The sequence below is a fragment of the Cydia amplana genome, chromosome 5 (assembly GCF_948474715.1).
Source record: "Cydia amplana chromosome 5, ilCydAmpl1.1, whole genome shotgun sequence".
In the NCBI taxonomy this organism is placed as follows: Eukaryota; Metazoa; Arthropoda; class Insecta; order Lepidoptera; family Tortricidae; genus Cydia; species Cydia amplana.
In genome coordinates this window covers 20,346,742-20,371,502 of record NC_086073.1, presented here as the reverse complement: position 1 = coordinate 20,371,502, position 24,761 = coordinate 20,346,742, and the positions used below count along the sequence as shown (strand labels likewise).

The following is a 24,761-nucleotide window of genomic DNA, read 5'->3' as shown; positions in this document are numbered from 1 at the left end:
GTGGGTTTTCCTCTTTATCGTCAAAGTTATGAAATGGAACTACCCAAAATAAAATAAAAACTAAAATACAAACGTCCGGAACACTTCTTATATACCTACACCATTCAGTTTTCATATGTAAAAATAAAATGTTATCGAGGTTTGAATTTCAGTTTTGCCCTACTCACCCCATTTTATGGTATTAGTGTAGATTCCCTAGTTGTTATTATCGTTATAACAACATTATACTTGTTTCGCTGACTTGCAAGTAAATTAATTACTTATTATTTATTGTATAGAAATTTCATACTTCACTGCTGTTTGACTTTACTCAGTTTTATGGTTGGTGCAACCCTGCCCTTAAGGGGCCCACTGATTAACAGTCCGCCGGACGACATCAGCCTGTCAGTTAGAACAAAAAGTTGACAGTTCTGAACAACTGACAGGCCGATATCGTCCGGCGGACTGGTAATCAGTGGGCCCTTTATATTTTACCGAATGGGCACCGCAGGCCGCGTAGCCAATATGCCAGTCGCTTACGCTCAGTAGCGATCAAAACGCAACTGACACTGTCACACTAATAGGGAAAAGTGATAGAGAGACACAAAGCGAATCGATGGATTTTTCTATTTACTTTTTAATTTTATTCTAAATGAAACAAGATACTTCAACAATACAAATAAAAACAAAACGCAAATTAAACACACCAACGATAAATTTATAAAACACTACATGACTATGTCTGGAAGCGAGTTGCCTTCAAACCTCCATCTTGTAACCCATACAAAAAGGATGACTCACGCTAGACCGGCCCGGGCCGAGGCGTCCGTCATGTCATTTTATATGACGGCTGATCGGTGATCACGTGGTGCTTTCTATAGAAAACAAAGCGCCGGAAGCTCCGGCCCGGCCCCGGCCCGATTTAGCGTCAGTCATCCTTAACTGGTATGGAAACTGGTATGGCCTGTATGGTTAGTAGAGACCCGCGATGAGTGGTTTAACTGGGACTCTGCAGTCCTGCTCGATTTTCCAAAGCAGAGGTCCACACTCAGTGTCGTCGCCACAGGAGGCGAAGACAGGTGATAGCACGTTGTTAGCGAGGGCCTGGACTGTCGGCGGTAGGGGCTGGGGCCCGTAGGGGGTAGGGTACTCGTTGCATACCTCTATCGTCTGCCTGGCTACCTCTGCGTTGTACGCCGCACATTTCTGTTTGCAATCAACATGATCGTGTTAACAATTTACGTACCTATCGTATCGTATTTAACGATATTTGATAGGTATTTAAGGGGAAGGATAGGAATCTCGTCGCATAATAATTGATTGTCCTAATGTAATTTTACGCATAAAACTCTTTTCGCATAATTTTTCTCCAGCTGAAACAGAAAGTAATTTTCAAAAATATTTTGCATAGGTTGTGTAGAACAGGGTAGGTTAGGTTAGATTTCTTTTATAATTTTTGAGAAATGTTAATAGTTTCAGCACAATAACAATTATGCGTAATGACTGTAATGAGTTTTATTCGTAGAGTCTGTTCGGAAAGAGGAGAGTCGTGAAATGTATTGGGCCCCATACATTCCACGATTTTTCTCTTTCCGCACAGACTCTACCATTGCATTAGGACAATGAATTATTATGCGACCCAATATAGACCCCTATTTAAGTGTAGTTTCATATGAAACGAGTACAGTTAGCATCAGAAGTAGCGGATCAAAATACCCGTCAAAAGTAGGGACTAGACGGAATAGCCCCTATGACTGAATTAGCCACATTGACCTTACCTTACCAATAAAATAGCGTCACCCTGCATAATTTTTTTTTTAATTAAGTTAATAATTACCTGAATTTATTGCTGTTTTGTGTAGTAATTGTAATTGTGCACTTACGTTGGGAATTGATGTCAATGGTTGACTGTGGCCGTCAGTCATTATCGTAAATCTAGAACCATAGCCCGAAAGTTGGTAAGGCGAACGTCTTGGCGGAATCTCTATAAATAATACAAACACAAATCAGTGCCCTGTTTATCAAAAGCTTGTAACTTGTAATACAAGTGGAAGTCCCTTTTTAACAAAAGCTGTCAAAACGGGACTTCCACTTGTATTACAAGTTACAAGCTTTTGAGAAACGGGCCTCAAACAATTTGATATGGTTTTGAATACGCGCACGCTGATTGGTGCATGCGAAATGAAGTGAAAGTCGTGAGAAAGATGTGCGCCAATCAACAAGACGATCTTCAAGGTCGTTTAAAAACCATAAAAATAAAAATATAACCGTAAAAAATTGCTAAATCTTAATCAGGCTCAAGGTTCTATTCTCTGAAGGCCATTATTTATCTATACATCATTTTGACCCTAAGGTCATTAATTTCACGAAGAGCTCAATTACGGTACTGGAGATTATCGTATCGTGGACTTCTGTAAACCCTAAATATTGATTAGAAAAAACTTTCGAAACTGTAGGAATTTATGCAAGGACTTTTTAGGGTTCCGTACCCAAAGGGTAAAAACGGGACCCTATTACTAAGACTCCGCTGTCCGTCCGTCCGTCCGTCCGTCCGTCTGTCACCAGGCTGTATCTCACGAACCGTGATAGCTAGACAGTTGAAATTTTCACAGATGATGTATTTCTGTTGCCGCTATAACAACAAATACTAAAAACAGAATAAAATAAAGATTTAAGTGGGGCTCCCATACAACAAACGTGAAAGTTAAGCAACGTCGGGCGGGGTCAGTACTTGGATGGGTGACCCTTTTTTTGGTTGTTTCGCTCTATTTTTTGTTGATGGTGCTGGTGGTGGCTCCGTGCGCGAGTCCGACTCGCACTTGGCCGGTTTTTTTTCTTCCCCCACCTAATAATTCATTTTGATTCCAGAGAGTTCCACTTTTAAGTTTCTTTCCACGATTTCGGCCATTCGGTTCATTGGATTGGTCGTGTATATTCTTTCAAATTTAGTATGTTACTTACCCCCGATTCCATAAATTCCTATACACCTCCACTGTTTAAAAAAAGTCCTCTACAACATACCTAACGGCATTCTAACCCAGGGCTATAACCGCGAAAATCGAAGTTCGCAAATTGCGGGCATCTGTCTCTATCTCTCTAATTCCCCGCAATTTGCGAATTTCGGTTTTTGCGGTAGCCCCTCAGTGTATTCCAGTTTCATAGGTCACTCCCAACTAGTCTAAGAAGACTTTAAATAAGCTTACCCATAATTAATTTAACGCATTTTGCTCCCAGTCCTATATCAACGAGCGTGATTTTAGCGTTTGACACAGCGAGTAGCGCAGCGAGCGCGAGCAGCGAGCGGGCGAGCGGCGACATGGCGGCGGCGGCGTCGGCGTTGAGAATGGCGGCGGCGTCGAGAATGGCGACATAGCAACGCCGATGCCATTATATACATAGCGTGAGTCATGGGTAGCGAATCGTTTAGGATAATTAAATTCTTCTGATTAAATGATTCTGTGGGAGTAGTTATAAATAATATTGATATATTGTGATGAAGTGACACATGATATCAATAAGACTCGAGAAGTATTAAAATTTACTGGAAGCATATGAAATATTTATTTTATGTATGTATAGAAATATTTTATTTCAACAAAAAATAAAATAATAAACGTTTTTGTATTTCTTAAACATCGAACGATATTCAGTAACGTTGAGGCACAACACACTACATCTCTGGCAACTCCTTTCGTGAACATTAAATCGCTTCTTGTCGATTCTCGAGACTTTAGTTTTTCACTAAGTTTTACGTAGTGAGACCAGGCGTGGCTCGCTGCGCGATTTCGTCGCGTCGCAAATACATGCGGCCCACACCAATTTTGGTGTCTAGCCATAGTAGTTGCCCTACTGGCGCTTGCGCCGTCTAGCGGCCAATCTGTCGTAATAAACGCGTTTTGTTGGAGTGAATCTTCTGTACCTAGTATATTATTATTTATTCTGTAAGTAGTTTCGTGCTGAGTAAATATTATTTGAATTTCCGTTCTTTTAACAAAAGTAGTTTAATGAATAAAACTAATTATTTTGGCTATAAACAGTGAGACTTACGTAATTTTTTTTTTATCTTTGTTCATTTCTACCTCAAGTTCTACAGTCGTAGGTTTAGATTAGACTTTCAATAGGTTTGGAAACCTCGGTTTTATATCAGTACTTTGCCCGCGACTTCGTCTGCGTAGAATCAGTAACATTAACTTGAGTAAGTATAGCGCCTGGATAAAATGTAATAGCAATCATTCAATTTGAGCATTGCTTATTTGAGAAAGCGCTGGTGGCCTAGCGGTAAGAGCGTGCGACTTGCAATTCGGAGGTCGCTGGTTCAAACCCCGGCTCGTAGTGCTCGTACCAATGAGTTTTTCGGAACTTATGTACGAAATATCATTTGATATTTACCAGTCGCTTTTCAGTGAAGGAAAACATCGTGAGGAAACCGGACTAATCCCAATACGGGCCTAGTTTACCGTCTGGGTTGGAAGGTCAGATGGAAGTCGCTTTCGTAAAAACTAGTGCCCACGCCAATTATTGGGATTAGTTGCCAAGCGGACCCCAGGCTCCCATGAGCCGTGGCATAATGCCGGGATAACGCGAGGAAGATGAAGTGTGTATGCTTTCGTCATAAATACCTATGATTTCCGGCAGGTCTTCGGAAAAGAAAAATAGGCTCGGGTCTCTGGGTTTAAAAGTTAGCTGACAGTGACTAAAATTTATAGTCTGCGTCAATCTTTAAGCATAAATCGCCGCATGGACGGTGACACCAACGTCTTCATAATACATAAAATCGATAAAACAATAAGTATCATATATTTAAAGAAAAAAATACACAATAATACACGTTTATTTTAGAAGAAAACAAAGAAATCATGACAAATTTCTCAAAAACCCAGGTACTAATATATTTAGATTGCTGGTTTTCTGCACTCCTGCTCGATTTTAAAGTAGAGCGGTCCACACTCGGGGTCCTTGTAGCATGATGCGAACACGGGCGACACCACATTGTCACCAACCGCGAACGCTTGAGGTGGGCGCAGCGGGATCGGCGGAGGGTGCACGTAATCATTGCACACTTCTACTGTTTGCCTCGCAATTTCTTCGTTGAAGCCTGCGCAATACTGCTCAATGCAACCAACAAACATAATTTTATCAAAGTTAAATCGTATGTAGGGCGATGATGATGTTTGACGACTGGTCTGGCCTAGTGGGTAGTGACCCTGCCTGTGAAGCCGCGGTCCTGGGTTCGAATCCCAGTAAGGGCATTTATTTGTGTGATGAGCACAGATATTTGTTCCTGAGTCTTGGTTGTTTTCTATGTATTTATGTATTTGTATATTATATATATATATCGTTGTCTGAGTACCCACAACACAAGCCTTCTTGAGCTTAATGTGGGACTTAGTCAATCTGTGTAAGAATGTCCTATAATATTTATTTATTTATTTATTATTTATTTATTTAAAGTACAACTCATAATCTATATATATAAATGCAAGTGTCCTGACTGACTGACTGACTGACTGACTGATTCATCAACGCAGAGCCGAAACTACAAAAGCTAGAAAGTTGAAATTTGCACACTAGGTTGCATTTATAAAGTGTACAAGAGATAAGAAGAGATTTTGAAAAATTCAACCCCTAAGGGGGTTAAAAAGGGGATGAAAGGTTGTATGGGGTACAAGTTTTATTTTAAGCTAGGGATTTGAAACTTTGTAAAAATGTATTACATTAAAAAACAAGAAAACTAATTTCAGCGTTTTTGAAAATTCATCCCCCAAGGTGGTGAAAAAGGGGTTGAAAGATTGTATGGAGATCAAATATTTTTGTGAGTGTGGGACTTGAAACTTTGTATATGGGGATATTATTATAAGACAGGAAAAGTAATTTCAGCGTTTTTGAAAATTCATCCCCTAACAGGGTTGAAAAGGGGTTGAAAGTTTGAATCCATTACAAATGCTTTGAAACTTCTTAGAAAGGCATAGTAGCCGTTTACAAAATAAAGTAATTGCGACGTTTTTGGAAATTCAATCCCTAAGGGGGTTAAAAAGGGGATGAAAGTTCGTCTTGGGGTGCAAATTTCATTTTAAGCTAGGAACTTGAAACTTTGCAAATAGATATTAAATTTAAATACAAGAAAACTAATTTCAGCGTTTTTGAAATTTCATCCCCTAAGGTGGTGAAAAAAGGGTTGAAAGTTTGTATGGATATCAAACATTTTTTCGAGCGCGGGACTTGAATCTTTGTATTTGGGGATATTATTAAAAGACAGGAAAAGTAATTTCAGCGTTTTGTAAAATTCATCCCCTAACAGGGTTAAAAAGGGGTTGAAAGTTTGTATGTGGTCCAAATTTTATTTTAAGCTAGGTACTTGAAACTTCGGAAGAAGATATATTATTAAAACACAAGAAAACTAATTTCAGCGTTTTTGGAAATTCATCCCGTAAGGTGGTGAAAAAGGGGTTGAAAGTTTGTATGGATATCAAACATTTTTTCGAGCGCGGGACTTGAATCTTTGTATTTGGGGATATTATTAAAAGACAGGAAAAGTAATTTCAGCGTTTTGTAAAATGCATCCCCCAACAGGGTTAAAAAGGGGTTGAAAGTTTGAATCCATTACAAATGCTTTGAAACTTCTTAGAAAGGCATAATAGCCGATCACAAAATAAAGTAATTGCGACGTTTTTTGGAAATTCAACCCCTAAGGGGGTTAAAAAGGCCATGAAAATTCGTCTTGGGGTGCAAAGTTCATTTTAAGCTAGGAACTTAAAACTTTGCAAATAGATATTAAATTTAAATACAAGAAAACTAATTTCAGCGTTTTTGAAAATTCATCCCCTAAGGTGGTCAAAAAAGGGTTGAAAGTTTGTATGGATATCAAACATTTTTTCGAGCGCGGGACTTGAATCTTTGTATTTGGGGATATTATTAGAAGACAATACAAGTAATTTCAGCGTTTTGTAAAATTCATCCCCTAACAGGTTTAAAACGGGGTTGAAAGTTTGTACGGGGTTCAAATTTTATTTTAAGCTAGGTACTTGAAACTTCGGAAGAAGATATATTATTAAAACACAAGAAAACTAATTTCAGCGTTTTTGAAAATTCATTCCGTAAGGTGGTGAAAAAAGGCCTGAAAGTTTGTATGGATATCAAACATTTTTTCGAGCGCGGGACTTGAATCTTTGTATTTGGGGATATTATTAAAAGACAGGAAAAGTAATTTCAGCGTTTTGTAAAATGCATCCCCTAACAGGGTTAAAAAGGGGTTGAAAGTTTGAATCCATTACAAATGCTTTGAAACTTCTTAGAAAGGCATAATAGCCGATCACAAAATAAAGTAATTGCGACGTTTTTTGGAAATTCAACCCCTAAGGGGGTTAAAAAGGGCATGAAAGTTCGTCTTGGGGTGCAAAGTTCATTTTAAGCTAGGAACTTGAAACTTTGCAAATAGATATTAAATTTAAATACAAGAAAACTAATTTCAGCGTTTTTGAAAATTCATCCCCTAAGGTGGTGAAAAAAGGGTTGAAAGTTTGTATGGATATCAAACATTTTTTCAAGCGCGGGACTTGAATATAGTAGTAGTATTTGGGGATATTATTAGAAGACAATACAAGTAATTTCAGCGTTTTGTAAAATTCATCCCCTAACAGGTTTAAAAAGGGGTTGAAAGTTTGTACGGGGTTCAAATTTTATTTTAAGCTAGGAACTTGAAAATTCATAAAAAGGTATTATTTTAAAACGGAAAAAAAATTTCACCGTTTTTGAAAATGTATATCTCAGGTGGTGGTTTGTATGGAGTTCAAACATTTTTGTGAGAACGGAGCTTGAATCTTTGTACAGAGGCATATTATTAGAATACAAGAAAAGTCAGCATGGTTAAAAAGGGGTTGAAAGTTTATATAGGGTTCAAATTTTATTTACTTCAAACTTCGTAAATAGGTAGTTCGGTAGTAGGTTTTACTAAATAGAGGACATGAAAATCTTCTAAGGGGGTTGAGAGGGATTATGTCGAAAACAATTTTATTTAATTAGGGGCTAGAAACTTCGTAGGTTGTGAAAGACAAGTCTCATGCGTTGTATGATAATTAACAAATGATTAACCGTCCTACTGCAATATTTTGCTGCATAATGTTCTAAGCTAATGTAGAATATATAACCACCAATATACAAATCCACGCGTACGAAGTCGCGGGCAACAGCTAGTACCTATATAGGTCTAACATTTATTTAAAAGGTTCCGTCACAAGCTAGTATGTTAATGTGAGGCTGAAGGTCTCTTTTTTGCGATTGATATAGGTACATTTATTTTATTTTATTTTATTCATTTTAGGGATAACAAACAACTATACAATATAATGTTTCATTTAGTATTACAAATTAAGATTAACTTAATGCATAGCCAACGACATTATCCACGAATTCTACAAATTATGCAATGGTTGGCACAAAAAGAACAGTTAATTACTTGATGTGGATTGTAGGTACTTAGTTAAACCGGGACTAATTATAAATATGCTACGTTAGTATAACGTCATGCCTTATATATCTACATTATTACTGAAGCAATGAAAAACACGTAAACAATAATAAATCTCAAACTAAGTTATCTACGTATACAAGTATCACAGAAGTACCTTAAGTACCAGAAGTAATTTATGCTTGCTCATAATATAGGAAGAATGAGCAAAGTTTATTTTTTAAGTAAATGATAGGTATTAAAAGATTCGTACATAAAGCCATCAAGATAAATGTATCGGTGGTATAAATGCGTTTTGTTAGAATTAATTAAAAAAGACTATAGTTGTAAATAAAAATTAAACAAATGGATATTTCATATGGTAAAAACAATAAATAATATGGTAGTCATGTAATCAATGTGCACGGACTTACGTTGTGGATTGTTTTCAGGGGTGTGCTAGTATCGTAGGACATCATTGTAAACTTAGGGCGAGTGAGTGAAGTCTGGTAAGGTACAGGCCTCGGAGGAATATCTACAAAACAAAAAGTTTACCGAAAAGTTTACACGTTAAGAACTCTGAAATCTGATGAACTAAAATATAAAAAAATATTGTCTTATTGCGATAGGTACTTGCCAAAGGATGCCAAGTAGAAAGTATTAGACACATTTTACGTAATTACGTTGTTGACTCAATTTCCTCACAACCCCCTAAGAAAATGTCTAAGTGTCAACCACTTTCTCATTTTATCAGTGTCATTTAAAAAGCCATTAAAATTTAAAATATATTACATTCATTTAAAAAAATACTAATGTGCCTACCTACACTTGGAACATGTTCTGATGATAAAGAGACTAGGTACTTTACCTATAATGAATTTAACGCAATTTCCACCCAATCCTAGATTGACTTCCGTGACTTTAGCATTTGAGACGGCAAACAGCACAGCGAGCGCGAGCAGCGAGCGGGTGAGCGGCGACATGGCGACGGCGGCGGCGAGAATGGCGCACCGTCAACGCCGACGCCGTTATATAGTGTAAGTATACCACAATAATGGGCATGGGTAGCGAATCGCTTACAAAGATTACATTTCATAATTAAACTAATTTTCTATGAATAATGTGAAACATAAAAACATCCAGCATCGACTCGCCACTAAATACCATGTCCATAGGTAAGCATGGACGCGACTCAACACCTCGGCTGCCTTTTTTTTTATAATTTCGACTACGGATTTATGTTAATGGGCCTTTCAGATCCCCATACGTCAATTTTCATTATGATCGGAACAAAAATGAAGAATTTCAGACAGCCATTTTTGTACAATGTTGATTTCGGATTTCTATAAATAGACTTTAGAATTATCAGATATAAATTTTTAACATGATCATACCAAAAATAAACTACTAAGGGTTGGTTGCACCAAACTGTTTGTCATCGTTAACTTCGCTAAATTTTATTGTAAGGAAAGTTTCATAGTAAACCGCCGCGGCGCGCCGGGTGACGTTGATCAGTATGTCAAGTGCGGATGATGCAACTAGCTCTAAGACTACGAATTCATATTTCTTAGAAATCTTTCGGACCTCTGGGCTGATATCAATTTACGTCATGAGACCAAATCTAAAAAAAAAATAAAAGTCTCCTAAAACGCTCAGTTTTCTGCGTAACCACACTAGTATTACGCTGACGTGGCACTGAAAATTCATACATATCCCATAGGATCGCAATACATAACGTAGCACTTGGAAACAAGTATCAGGAGCGGGAGTGTTGATGTGAAGATAATTAAAATAAATCAATCTCATAATATATTTTTCATAAACATTTATTTCATACTTTCAACCTGCTCAAATCTGCGCTCTTACAACTTTACTCTTAGCGCCTGTAGTCAATTCTGCACACCTGGGTGATGTTCCATGAGAGAGGTCCACACTAGGGGTCTTTCTCACAGGAAGCGTATGCGGGTGACAGCACGGTGTCGCCGAGTGCATGCACTTCTCCCGGTGGGAACTTTTGGGCCGTCGGATGGGTGTATTCGTTGCACACGTAAACTACTGCTTTGCGATATTTCCCTTGCCGGTTGCTGAGCAGTACTGCGTCATGTAATCATTAAATATTTAATTTACCTAATTATCATTTTTATAACAATAAATATTATATGGATATCCTAAAAGTTGCAATTTTTACCTGGTCATATGTATATGTAGGTACATGCCTACAAGTCAAGAAGAAATTATAAATAATGAAGATAAAAGAGCCATAGAGCAAAGGACATATTTGTATTACTCTTGTAAAATTTTATAAAAAAAACTGGTAACTTAAAAAATTTCATTCAACACCAAAACTTTTACTTATAAAAACCCCCACTTATAAAATAATGTACTTATTGTTTTGTGCGTGAACTTACGTTGGGAATATCTTTCAGCACTTCATTATGCCCGTCGGTTTCCAGCATAAAGTTAAAGGTACCGCTGACTTCCTTAATGCTCGGAGGAATATCTGCAAATACAAAAAGCCTTAGAAAATAAAATAAAGTCAGAAGTGTCTTTAAAAATATTTATTTCAAACTGAGACCAAAGCTGCAATCGCCACGGCAAACATAAAAATATATATAAGGGAGCCTATTTAAATAGAAATTCTTGTAGAGTTCATAATACACCCATTTGAATAAGCTTCAAGGAGTGTAATTAATAATTATTCATTTCTTTGCAGTCTTATTCGCACCAACGATTTAATTGTCACTAAGCGTGTAAAATGTGTGCATTTGTTTAAAACTTGGATTTAAAATCAAAACCACTGGTGTAAATAAGTTGTATAAGTACACGATAATAAATCATTTAGTATTTGTTTTTTTTTATAGTAAAAATTTTGAAAATTACTTCGTTACCCATTGTGAATCCTAGGCATATTCCTCCACAAAGGGGAGGTGTGGGCGTGACAGTCGCATCAGCGGCGGCGAGCAGCGCGGCGAGTGCGAGCAGCGAGCGGGCAAGCGGCGACATGGCGGCGGCGGCGGGGATGGCGCGCCAGCGGCGCTGACGCCGTTATATTTACTTATAAAGCGTGACGCGGACTAACATGCATGGTTGACGACTTTTTTTACGTTGATTAATCCTTTTGATTAGGCTCTTATCGTTTCGTATTTTTGTATGAGCGTTTGTTTATTTTTTCATACGTCAATGACACATACGGCACGTTTAAGAAATATATTTGCCCGTCATGTTAGTGTAGTTGCGAATTGTAGTCTACATTTTCAGGCACTAAGCCTTTAAGTTGCAAGCTTACGCATGGCATGACCATAAAAATGTACCTACATTTACTTTTTTTATTACTTACTGTAATATTTCTTTATATGTATAAGACACGCATATTAATTTTTGCTTACTTTAATTTTGTTCCTTATCAGTACGAAGCAGAGCTAATTTGTTCATTTTATATTAAATATTTTTCACACTTTTTTGTTAGTTAACCGTTTGGTTATGAAATAACAGAGAAACTTAACGGCCCTTAGGAAAACCTTACATCTTTGCAATAAGGTATACCAATAGTCAATTTAACAGTGTGTACGATGGTAATTATATAACTGTGGTGGCAGCGCAGTGGTGACATTTTTGCCTCTGCCATGTCGCCGGTTGCCTGCTCGCTGCTTTCGTTTGTGGCACTCCTTGCTGTTTCCAAAGCCGTCGTTTCTCCTGTAGAAGAAAACGGACCATGCTCTAAATTCATAATGGGTTAGCACTGTTTATATAATATAATTATAAGATATCTATTAATCATTAATGAACACGAACCTATTAAGGATCCCTTGAACCTAGCCATCGTATAAACGAAGTTACGCTCTCATTTTAAAACTGTTCGTGGGACTCTTAAATTATTGTGAGTTTAAAAGTTCTGCTGTGTGACTATTCTGTGATTCAAAATTAAATTATTGTATTCTAGACTAAGATCCAATCTTAATCTACTGAATACTATAATCTCTGCGGCTGTACAGTTGGGTTCAAGTGTAAGTGCAAATTAGGATTTTTCCAAAGCCAGGCTTTATGATTTTTTGCCGGCAATTTGGGAGCGGTGGCTTATGTATAATGTTACGAGTCCACTTTGACAAAATCTTTTATTTGCAGACGTTACTTCGGCAAACGGGGGATCCTATAATGGTATTGACGAGATCAAGTTCCAGTTTGAAGCAAACAAGGATGAAGTACTGCACAGTGTTAGAAACGTAAGCGCCTTTTTAGACAATTCAGCAGTGTTCATTAAGCAGTCTCCGTTCATAATAACATCCAAGTATTGTATGATGCTCAAAACCATCGATATAGAGGGCTTACCGCAAAAAAAGAAAATTGAAATTTCTTTATTTACCTCTCTATCGGTCGTCTAGGCAAGAGCAATAGAGAGCCAGATTTCAATTTTAAGGGCTCAGAATCGGTCTCGAAATACCTGTAAATATGGTTCGAAAACCGTTTCAATATTTCGGTCATTCCAAAGCCGGTCAATTAATAGAATACGAAAAAAAAACATTCTCTCTCCTTACTGGTAAGAAAAAGGAATGAAATTTTGGTTCGTGATTAAACTCAGAAGTTTGAAAGATAGCAATACTTACTCGTTCTATGTTGTTTTGATGTTTTCAATTTAACCGGGTAATTTCGTTCCAAAAAACGAAAGACGAACGACTTTGGTTTATCATGGTATCTCATTACAACTATTCTTTAACCACTGGCCGCAAACGGAAACGAAATCATTTTCATGCCCGGGTGAATGAACGAAAGGGATTTGAAAGATAAGACGGTTTCCGAGCCCTACGTCCAATGTTTTGCAGTCTCACGACACGACAGTTCTATTTAAAATTATTTAGGTATAGTTAGCAAATTGTAAAAAAATAAAAAATTATATTATAACAAATTGTATTTGTATCCTTAACTGTTACTCGTACGTACCTACCGCTTCATTTTCAGTGTGACAGTCGTTATTAATCTGCATATTGGTCGAATCTACTATTTTTAAATACGAATTTATTTAAATTGGTTATACCTACTTATGTTGCAGTACTGCAAACAACTAGGCTCAGAAGTGGCCAAGCAGATAGTGGAAGCGTGCAATGAAGACTATCATATGAAGACAAAACCAAAACTGGCGCCGCTGGGTCCGGAGGTTCTGTCACCGGTGTATGCGACATGTGAGGGTGTTCCGGATTGCGGGCTCATAGTCATCCACGTCACGCAAGTGTGCGATCAGTTAACGCTTGCTAAACGATGATGTACCCACTCTCGTACATAATATATCACATTGCATATGACCGCGGGCAAAAGCACCAACGACATGTTAGATCTTAAAATCTTGATGTTAAAATCGTGTTTTGACAACGGCTTTATTTACTTTGTATAATTAAAAATATAACATATTGAAAATAAAGAATGTTTTTAGAAATATATTAAATCTTTTTTCCCCTTGTACCCATGACCTTGCAATGTTTCTCATACCTATGTATGATTTTGATTTGGGTTTGATGATAATTTTGTTTATAACTAAATTATTAAAAAATTACACACATAGAGTAATTATTTATGATTTCTGCAACAATAACTATTTAACAGAGAAGTTCCCTCCTGAGTGAAGTTTGGCAAAAGTTTTAGCGTGACGATATTGACGATTGAGGTGACCAAATTTTTTATTTTATTTTTATTTTACTTTATTAGGTACACTAAACAGACATCGTACAATATCATGGGTAATACAATTGTACATTATGGCTTAAATCTAGCACGAGATCCAAAACAAGTGTACACAGCATGTTTTACAATTTAGCGGAAATATTACAAACTAATTAACACCATATTATAGCTACAGTGAAAAATATCAGAGAAGAAAAAACTATCTAAACATTACAATATAACGAGTAACGAACTTTACATATAAAAACTATTAAACATCACAGATGAAACAAACTTAGAGGATTAAGGCAGATGTCATCAGTTTAGTGGGAGAAGAGGAGAAGAGGACGCCAGCCAAGCACTTCCTAAACCTAGCGATGTGAGGGTCAAAAATATCAATGCCCCTACCGCGATGATCACCGGCTGTTAAATCGTTATATTGGCGGCACATTCTTGTAATTGGATTATAGAAGGAAGTGTTGTTTTTGTACACTCTAAGTGCGAAAAGTTTAGTGTTACGACCTCTAAATCTAGGTGTGTTAAAGGTAATGGATGATAATAGTGCAGCAGAGTCAATTTTTGAGTGTATAATTTTATATAAATTCAAAAAGTCATACATCTTACGACGAGCTTCTAGTGTGGGGATATTGAACTTGATTAGTCGACTAGTATACGATCTGTATGTACGTCCCAGTTTAAATCTAAACGCAAGAACTTTCAAAAATTGCTTCTGTACCGCTTCTATAGCGGAGCTGTGTACAGAGTAATGCGGGGTCCATATAGGGGAACCATACTCCAGTACACTCCTCACCAAGCTGAAGAACAATACAAGCATACTATCTGGGTTCCTAAAGCCCTTGGTTGTTCTGCAGATAAAACCCAACAATTGCCTGCCCCTACTAGCTATATAATCATAGTGTGGACGAAAACTTAGTTGATCATCAAACAGTATTCCAAGATCCTTGACGACTGATTTCCTGTCGAGACTCTGTCCCGATAGCTCATAGTCATAAATGAGTTTACACTTCTTATTCGAGAATGAGATTACATGACATTTGCTAACATTTAGATACATATGATTTCGATGACACCAGTCTGATATCTGTGTAAGATCTTTTTGTAGCATTAAGCAGTCGCTCGTATCATTAATAGATTTAAAAATTTTAAGATCGTCTGCATACAGTAAGCAGGGGCAACTTAAACAATCAGCAAGATCGTTTATAAATAGGACAAACAACAACGGGCCCAGGTGAGACCCTTGAGGGACACCCGAAGTTATGGGGAGCTCAGGAGAAAAGAACCCGTTGATGGCGACTAGCTGACTTCTGTTTTGAAGGTAAGAATGGACCCAGCGAAGAAGGCTACCATGAATGCCATAATAGGCCTCAATCTTGTGACAGAGAATATTATGATCCACCTTATCAAACGCCTTCGAAAAGTCTGTGTATATGGAGTCTACCTGACCTCGCGTTGCGAAAACGTTGCACAAATAGTGCTTATACTCTAAAAGGTTAGAAACTGTGGACCTATTACTAACGAAACCATGCTGCTGGTCAGCTAAGAATGGTTTGACATGGTTATACAGGAATGTGTGTACCATAGATTCAAGTAGTTTAGCTATACAGGACAATATGCTTATAGGCCTGTAGTTTTCACAAGATGAATTGTCACCAGATTTGAATACTGGCACTATATGCGCGATCTTCCATGGAATTGGGAATACACCCGTGCAAAGGGATTTATTAAATAAAATATAAAGAGGAACACTCAACTCCTCACCACACTCCCTGACAAACGAGGCAGGTATCCCGTCCGGACCTGCTCCCTTACCAACATCTAGAGATTTAATTTTATTCATTATGTCAGTTCGGCTAATAGAGATGTTTGACAGGATGGGTCTATTCAAATCAAGGGGAAGAGAAGTCAAACTGGCTAAGTCAGCAGGGCTGTGATGTTCGAAGACAGAACCAAAGTACTCAGAAAAAAGATTACAAATGCCCTGACCATCGGAGGACGTACTATGGCCATATTTCATAGTCTGCGGAATAGATGTACCTCCCTTTTTAGATTTAACAAGGCGCCAAAATGATTTAGTATTAACCTTAAGACCATTCTCAACTGACAGCAAAAACGATTTATAACATTGTTCGATAAGGCTCTTACATCTAGCACGTAACATTGAGAAGGAATCATAATCTCTAGGATTACCATACAGCTTGTATAGTTTATGATACTTGTTTTTTTCTTTAAGACTACGTTTTAATGATTTACTGTACCACAAAGGAAATTTTGCAACATTATTTATTTTTAGCAGTGGCGTATGCTTCTTTATAATTAGATTTAATTTTTCATAAAATACACGAACACACTCGTTGACGTCGTCTGAACATAATAATGCTGACCAGTCAGTCGAACTTAGCTCCATCTTGATCTCCCTAAAATTGCATTTATTAAAGTTAAGGCGTTCAACATGACAAGTATCCATAACCTTTCCATGTGCAGTGAAATTTACATCAATCACAATAGAAGGATGATGCACATCCAGCCTACTCATTGGTTCAGCACCATATACCCTGACTAAATCAACATTGGATAAAACAAGATCCAAAAATCTATTATTATGATTAGGCACATTGTTATATTGTGACAAACAGCACAGTGATATAGTTTCAAAAAGTAATTTCGCTTTAGCATCTAAGGGATCTTGTGGTATAAAGTTACTAGAGTTGTTCGATCGTACCCATGTGATGCAGGGAGTATTGAAATCGCCTATAAAAATAAATTAGTCACCGGCCTTAGCATTTAAGAAAATATTTTGAATATTACGGTAAAAAAGTTGTAGTTCATTAATGGGAAGGTCAGGTGGCAAATAGCAGACACACACATGCATATAGTCCCCCCTGGCATCATGTGGTAAAATACTTAGCCAGACATCCTCCACCCTACTCTCCCAAGAAACCTGACGGATGACATTATAATGTTTTTTAACAGCTATTAAGACACCTCCACCTTCTGTTTTATTTATACAAGTACTATCACGGTCTCTCCTGTAAAGCTTATAGCGCATATCAAACACTTCAGCATCAAAGACACCTTTATTTAAGTTTGTCTCAGAAAGACATACAAAGTCATAGTTAGAATTTAATATAGATATGTAAAATTCTGGTAGCTTTGACCTAATTCTGTTAACATTTTGATAATAAAAATAAGGCATGTCTAAAGAATCATATTCATAACTATGAAAAACAAAGAAAGAAAGTAAGTTAAGAAAAGCAAGTGGTTAGTTACGATTTTACTGTATGTATTACAACCAGTCCAAACTTACTGGGAGGGATAATTTAAAGTCAAAAACCACATTAAATATCTAGAGATGCACAGCCAAATTAATCGAATCATAAAATTTTAGGTATGTAGGTATATATATGTTAAACAGAGATTGGCAATTACAACGGCACAACAGCTCGTTAATCATAGTCAGAAAACAAAGAATAGACCCCTTGGTATGTAACAGAAGGAACATTAAGTTTAATTATTGTAACCAGGTACTTGAGGTAACAGTTCACATTACTATGGGTATTGTAAATAACAAGTTAAATGTGATAATTTATCCAGTAAGGTAAATACCTAAAATCAGACTTTCACAGCCTAAACTACAATAAATTGTCTCATAAACAGACTTTCAAATTTATGATCAGCGAATATTACACTCTGAGAAGAAAAAGATATAAATATATTACACTAGAAATAATAACAATAAACACTCATCATACTCATAGACCTGCATGACAGTCACATGGCTACATGAAATTCTGTTATTATAGCCCTATCAAATAATTGTATGTAATCACCTAAGACTAAAAAGTCTACACAGCATGTAATTATGTAGGTACTGATAGTTATCATGACATAATACAAAAAGAAACCACACACACTAGTAACAAGTTGGCACTAATCCTTAGACTCTGAAAAAACAACATTTACCTATGAATATTAAGGACACATGTACTGTACCTTAGCACTCCAATGATCAGTTCAGGCAATAACAATAATTTAAAAACAAAAAGATAATAGGTACAATGAAATCAGTTTTAATAGACAACAGGAAAATTCACATTGAGTGATAGGTACTTACTCATCATTATTTGATAAAAAGTATATGTATTATTGCATTTATATTTGCATATTTATAATGTAGGCCCTATAACAACATACCTTATTCCCAGTGAGCACCATTACTTAATAGTTTATTCAAATATTCATTGTTACATAGCATCAATCAGACCACAAAGAACAGTCATTAGTGTAAGGCTAGGTATATACTGGGTAAGCAGGTCAACTGAGTAGTGGCAGCAAAAAATAATAATAATATTGTTTTTAGGTAAGTTTTATCAAGTATTTTGGAAAACTTAAATCAAATTTTAGCATTATAAAACAACTAACTGTTAACTGTATAAGCATTGCTTGATCAAGTCAACTTCACATACCAGGCAGTTTTATCACCAAGAGCAAGGCTTCACGAGCAATGGGGACAAACTAAGAGTGACAGTATACTCAAACACATTTTTTTTTTTTTTTTTTTATTATGGCTTTCCCCTCTTGTGGTATTGGCAGGAGGGATTTTGCCAATGACGACGTTGAAAGACGTACCACGCACGATAAGAATGTTCGGTGAATAATTTTGATTTGGTGATAGGAATTGTGCTGGGAACCTATTTGTAGATGTAAATCATACCTGCTTGTTACTACTGTCAAAGTTATTAAATGACTTTTCATCCCTAATATGTACAGCATTACTGTTGTCACATTTTCGAATATAAACCTGGCTGTTCCTGACCCACACATATTTGAATCCCCTGTCTTTAGCTAAGCTCCGGGCTGCTGCATGTAATTTTTTGCATTCTGGCGATAGGTGCTCGACAACATAAATTCTGGAATGATCACCCTGAAGACCCATGTGGGTGGTGCCGAGCTTGATAGATGAGTTAGCTTTGTTAAATCTATGTGCAGCAGATAGCAAGTTATCACGCAGGCGGGGTGAGGCCAATGTCACAATTATGTTGCGGGGTCTGGGTGAGGAAGGATTGATTTTTGCTACACGACGGCAGGCTCGCACATCATTGTCTGCTATTTGTAAACCTAGGCTGGCGCACAGGGTGTTAAACAGTTCAAGCAAGTTCTCATGACGACCCTCAGGTACCGCCTGAATTTCCACATTTAAGTTTCTTGACATATGTTCCATAGTTTTGAGGCGAGACTGAAGGGCCATCATGTCATTTTGAAGCGACTGGTATTTATTTTCAAGGCACTTGAATTCTTTCACCTTAGCAGTCAATGAGACCTGCAACTCACTTTGACATGCAGATATGTGATCTGTGGTTACCGTAAATTCGTTCTTTAATTCTTGAACAGATTTGTTAACCTCAAAGGCAAGCATTTCTTTAAAGTCGGCCCGGAGGGACTCACGCAAATTGGTCATTAAGGTTGAAGATGGTGCAAGTTTCTGGTCGAGCAGGCGGCTGATACTGTCAAGGGTGACGGCTTGGGCATTATTATTCGTATTATCGCTCCTAGCGCCATTCGAGGGGCTCAGATTGCCTGGTCTGCGTCTCGTGACGTTTGTACAGGAAGGGCACTGAAGGGAGGCCAGTGACCCTTTACTCAACGAAGAGGCCATTTCTTGCGAAACATTGAGGCACTCGCAGCAAAACGACGAATGGCAAGCGTTGCAGTTGAGGGACCGGGACCCATTAATCTTAACGAGGCAGCCGGCACAGCTCATTTTTGCACTTAGCACCTCCCAGAAGTCCGGACTGTAAGGGTACTGACAGGACTTTAGCACGACATGAAAGTCACTAAGTACCGTTAGGGCACGCGAACAGCTACAATGATCACTGACACAAAGCGAAGAGATATTATGTAAATCACATAGATTAACACTTTTATAACGTGTGATAACTAATACTCGTGGATAAATTGTCAATATATAGTAGAAAAGCTTATTTATTTAATTAAAATGTTAGCTATAGATAATCCGCTTGCGCTCGCGGCAAGTGTTGCCAGCCGAAAAAAAATTGATTCTGATTCAAAGTATATGACCTCAACAATTCTCGTAGCTTCCAAAGAGTAGTTTCTTCTAATATATTTGTAGCCTCTTTTCTGTCTATCGTTAACGTGACACAATACTATAGTAAAATTAAGATAAGACTTATCCAATAACAAGACTTAAACTATTATTACCTACTTTAACTAGAGATCTTTGTAGTGGTTTTTTTGTTTAGAATTTTTTTTTTAACCCGCATAAATGTCAATGTGGTTCAGTGAAGGGGACGGACTGAAAATCAGCGCTGCGCAGGCAATTTGTAATGAAATGACTGACGCAGCTCAGTATGCTGAGCCCGTTCCTTTTGCCGCACAATTATTCTTATTTTTTCAATCCTTATGTTTTGTAACCTGTATGCTTTTTGTGTTGCAATAAATGGTTTCTTATTCTTATTCTTATTATACTCTTACAGATGGCGTTATTAGAGCCTATGGAGCCTAGCCTGGTGGTAACCTTAGGTCACCTCTTTCAGTGGATAGTGATGTGCTAGTATTTAACTAGCCTCTGTACCAAGAACGAAAGACTTTCGTTTCCGCTTGCGGTTACCGGTTAAAGAAGTTTTTATGAAACAAACCGGTTAAATTAATTATAATAGACGTCTGTTTTTATTGTAAAATTTAAATTGAAAATCTTCATTTCAGGTCTGTTGGTTGGTCCATATATATGTTAACTACAGTTCACTTAAATGTTATGTTTCACTTATGTTAGTCGAGTATATAGGTACCTAATTTATATTATCATTATAAATTAAACAAAAAAGGGTTCTTATGACGTTCTTTGTAGGACAATTAGGTATTCGTAAACAATATTCCATTTCATAAATTATTAAATTCATTATTTATTGTCAAAAAACAAAATATTTCACAAAAAATAGACTTTAACTCCAAAAACAATATTATTAGTACACAGACTACAGACTACACAGACACCGCATTATATAGCGTTTAAAAATTGAATTCTACGCCATTTTATAGTAAGCAGCCCAACTAAATCTCTAAAGCAATTTTTTTGTAAATGTTTTTAATTACCATAATGTGCGAGATGCGCTCGCACTCCCATACTAATATTGTACGGAAGCGCTTTTGTATGGTGTCCTCAATTATCTTATGTGCTCCATCTAGCATAGTTGCGGTTGTCTGTGGATGAGTAGTATGCTCACATATGTGCAATAAGAGGCGTGGGGTTGCATGCCTGGTTAACATGAATCACGAGAGGCCCGCACTCGGCAGCGCCTTCGCAAGACGCGTATATTGGTGATAAGGTGTCTTCTCTCAAATAAGTTACTTTAGGCACTTTTCGTGCTGATGACGTCAGACCTTTGTAAGCGTTGCACACTTCCACACTCTGGAACTGAACTATGCCACCGATCTTGGAGCAACGCTGCAAAAAAGAGCAGTATTATTTGTTTGTTTTACACATCGCAGGAAAATAACATTACATAAATCAGTACGCTGTAGCTGTACATCAAACAAACATAGGAAACAAGAATAAATATTAACTAGGCTGATTACAATGAAATCCTGCATCAATAGACCTTACCAAGGCATCACTTTACTATAACAGATACACAAGCAGATGATATTTTCAATCAGTAAAATTCTTACAACCAGAAAACGACACGACGATTTTCGTACAGAAAATATTGTTACAGTTTCTTCTCTTAATCTAGACCTATAGTTTCCATTTTTGTTAAACATATATTTTTTATATTAAAGCACGAAAAAGTACCTACCTAGTATAATCCACATATTCATGAAACTTATCAAAGCTCGGTTCAATTGTGTCCCTTTTTATTACAAGCTTTTATTTACTTTCATTTAGTTTCACGCAACCTAATTGTGTTAGGGGTTTTAAGAATTGTCTCGATGAGTATTAGTTGTCTGTCGTAAGAAAAGTACAGTCAGCGATAAAATCTAGTACCAAAAATGAAATTTTTGCCAAAAACTTATTAACGATCAAAAATTTCAAAATGATGAATAAACATTGTAATTATCAAGGGCTTGCTAGACTTGACGGGCTTTTGTCAATATGCTCATAAGCGTATGGCAATCGATTTACATTTACTTATAATTAATCGTTCGAAGTGTTCGAACAGTACTTGTACAGTGACAGTATTTTTGTGTTCTTTGTTAATTATTTCATTTCTAAATGGGCAATCTAATATGTAACACGAAGTCTTTATTTAAAAAAATAACTGAGTCCTACCTGTAGGTACCTACATATATGAAGTATAAAATAATTGTACATATAATTCACCTACCAGATAAACCTAAAGTAGACAATAAGAGATTAAAGAAACTCATCTGTATACTTACAAGTTGAATAGCATTTCACAATTTTGTCTATTTCGAACATGCTGGTTGATGATGATGAAACAATAATGATTGCACTTACGTTGGGTATATCGTGAATGTTTTCACTAGTAGGGACTGTTATGTCGAATTTGACTTCCTGTTGGGGCTCAATAGCTCCAAGAACCGCTGAAAAGGAAATGTACATATTTACGGCTGAAAACAGTTGAATAAACACTCAATTCTGTTTTATTTCATGCAAATAAAAATTGAGATTAACGAGGCTATTTGTTTACCTAATAGTTATTAACGAATATTTGAGAATCATATTTTTTTCCTAACCTAAAACACACAGTTTTTGTCAAAACATTTAATGATTCAAGATAAAGAATATAATAATAATTTAATATTTATTTTTCAAGTAGGCATACCAAATAATACCAAAGCGAATCCCGACTCAGCATAAATAAATTCAAACGACCGATAATATTTAAATTTGAGCGTAATCAGACCATAGTTTTAGAATTAACGGATTTTTTTATTTAATAAGTAGGTACCATCACGCTCCGCGATTGTTACGCCATTTAGGGTTCAATCAAAATTGGACATTCCATAGCGTAAGTATGGAACAACCAATTTAGCTAGGACCCTATGGCCTAACAATCCCGTGTGGTGACTGTACATAATGTTATGTAGGTTTCAATATTTCATACCCATGTTAAATCCAGCACAGCCCTGTTCGTGTCCGTATGGATCCCAAACATTTGCGTCAACGGCGACGAAGAGCGCGGTGAGAGCGAGCAGCGAGCGGGCGAGCGGCGACATGGCGGCGGCGGCGGGGATGGCGCGCTGGCGACGCCGACTCCGTTATATAGAGTGGTAGCCATTAATGAGCAACGGTAACGAATCGCAAAAGCTGATTAAATATAAATTGGTATATCGATCAAATTGAGTGAATTTATGTTTGTATTGTAAGGGTCATCTATTAGTGTGTTAATATTTATTGAATTATATGTAAATTATTATTAATCATGGTATTAAATAATCTAGTTAAGTTAAGTAAATTAGTTGTGAACTTGACTAGTTCCGATGGCGCCACTAGCGCGCGCTAATAGCGCGCGCCACTTTTGCACCCCACTACCGTTAACGACTGATGGCGTGATCGGAACCAGGCAGGAGAGGCATTCAGTGTTCGGCTAGCAAAGTGAACGGTCAATACCTTAAATACGTTGATACTTTAATCAGGTGGCTTTTAAATGTTAAGCTTGTAGATTTGTATTTCATATTTGGTTTATTTTGAAATATACCGAGTTAAGTAGAAACAGTTGAGTTTTCGTCATAACACCGTAAACCCCCAATAGTATCAGAAGAGGGGATCAACAAAAATCTTTTATGATTTTTGCCACGCCTTACACACAAAAAAACATATGGAGGGCCAACCAGAGCTCAGACCAGAGAGCCAGGACAGAGAGTCCCGATACCCAGGAGCACCCAGGCGAGAGGGACAGGGCAATGAGTACGAGGACCCAGGAGTGTCTGGACGACCAGACCGGGGCCTGGTTCTGACACGGCATTCACACAGGAGTGTAGACCTGACACGGAGCAGCAGCGAAAGGAGCGAAGGTCGTCTTCGTGATAGAGAATCTCGTCCAAGGACTGTACGTCGGCGCAGGCGGCGTTCATCTTCGGATCGTCGGAGGTACCGCACCCCATCTATGGAACGTCGTAAGGGGTATCGTACACCGTCGGTGGAACGTCGCAGAGAGCACCGAACACCATCGATGGAACGTCGTAAGAGGCATCGCACTCCATCGGCGGAACGTCGCAAGAGGTACCATAGTCCATCTCCGGGACGTCGTAGGAGGTACCGTAGCCCATCGTCGGAACGTCGCAAGAGGTACCGTGGTTCTTCGTCAGAGGACTCTGGTGAGCGCAATCATTTCTACTCTAAGAGGGCACGGAAGCCTAGTAGGGAACGCGACTCTAATGTACTTAATAAAGTTCTATCAATTTTAGATAAAGTCAAGAGCTCTAATAAACCCAAGCTTGCATCAATTGCGAATGTCATCCCTGAATTTGATCCCATGGCTAGAGATCAGACAGTACTTACGTGGTTGACTAAAGTCGAGGAATGCGCCTCAATTTATGAGTGGGACGATAAAGAAACCACTCATTACGCGCTTTTGAAACTCACGGGTGTAGCTAAATTATGGTATCAGGGATTACCTTCGTTGATGTTTACTTGGCCAGAGTGGAAAAGAAAGTTAATAGAGTCTTTTCCATGTCGTGAAGATTTTGC

At 37.5% G+C, this 24,761-nt stretch overlaps 5 protein-coding genes across 5 annotated transcripts in view; 2 read left to right on the top strand and 3 right to left on the bottom strand.

The window, feature by feature from the left end:
* Positions 1–24,761, top strand: part of LOC134648366 (protein lifeguard 4-like) — a 357,077-nt gene that overhangs the window by 265,844 nt on the left and 66,472 nt on the right. The gene's annotated exons all lie outside the window — the stretch shown is intronic.
* On the bottom strand, positions 4,793–9,417 carry LOC134648540 (uncharacterized). Its single transcript, XM_063503062.1, has 3 exons — positions 9,291–9,417; positions 8,857–8,957; positions 4,793–5,084 (listed from the first exon to the last, which is right to left on the bottom strand). Exons 1-3 carry the CDS (start codon positions 9,403–9,405, stop codon positions 4,872–4,874), a joined length of 429 nt encoding a protein of 142 aa, XP_063359132.1. The 5' UTR covers positions 9,406–9,417; the 3' UTR covers positions 4,793–4,871.
* On the top strand, positions 12,012–13,676 carry LOC134648299 (uncharacterized). Its single transcript, XM_063502790.1, has 3 exons — positions 12,012–12,154; positions 12,545–12,642; positions 13,467–13,676. Exons 1-3 carry the CDS (start codon positions 12,046–12,048, stop codon positions 13,674–13,676), a joined length of 417 nt encoding a protein of 138 aa, XP_063358860.1. The 5' UTR covers positions 12,012–12,045.
* Positions 18,798–19,850, bottom strand: LOC134648298 (uncharacterized). Its single transcript, XM_063502789.1, has one exon. The coding sequence runs from the start codon at positions 19,848–19,850 to the stop codon at positions 18,798–18,800; it is 1,053 nt and encodes a 350-aa protein (XP_063358859.1).
* Positions 21,219–24,175, bottom strand: LOC134648297 (uncharacterized). Its single transcript, XM_063502788.1, has 4 exons — positions 24,030–24,175; positions 23,176–23,324; positions 22,566–22,651; positions 21,219–21,551 (listed from the first exon to the last, which is right to left on the bottom strand). The coding sequence occupies exons 1-4, from the start codon at positions 24,173–24,175 to the stop codon at positions 21,327–21,329; spliced, it is 606 nt and encodes a 201-aa protein (XP_063358858.1). The 3' UTR covers positions 21,219–21,326.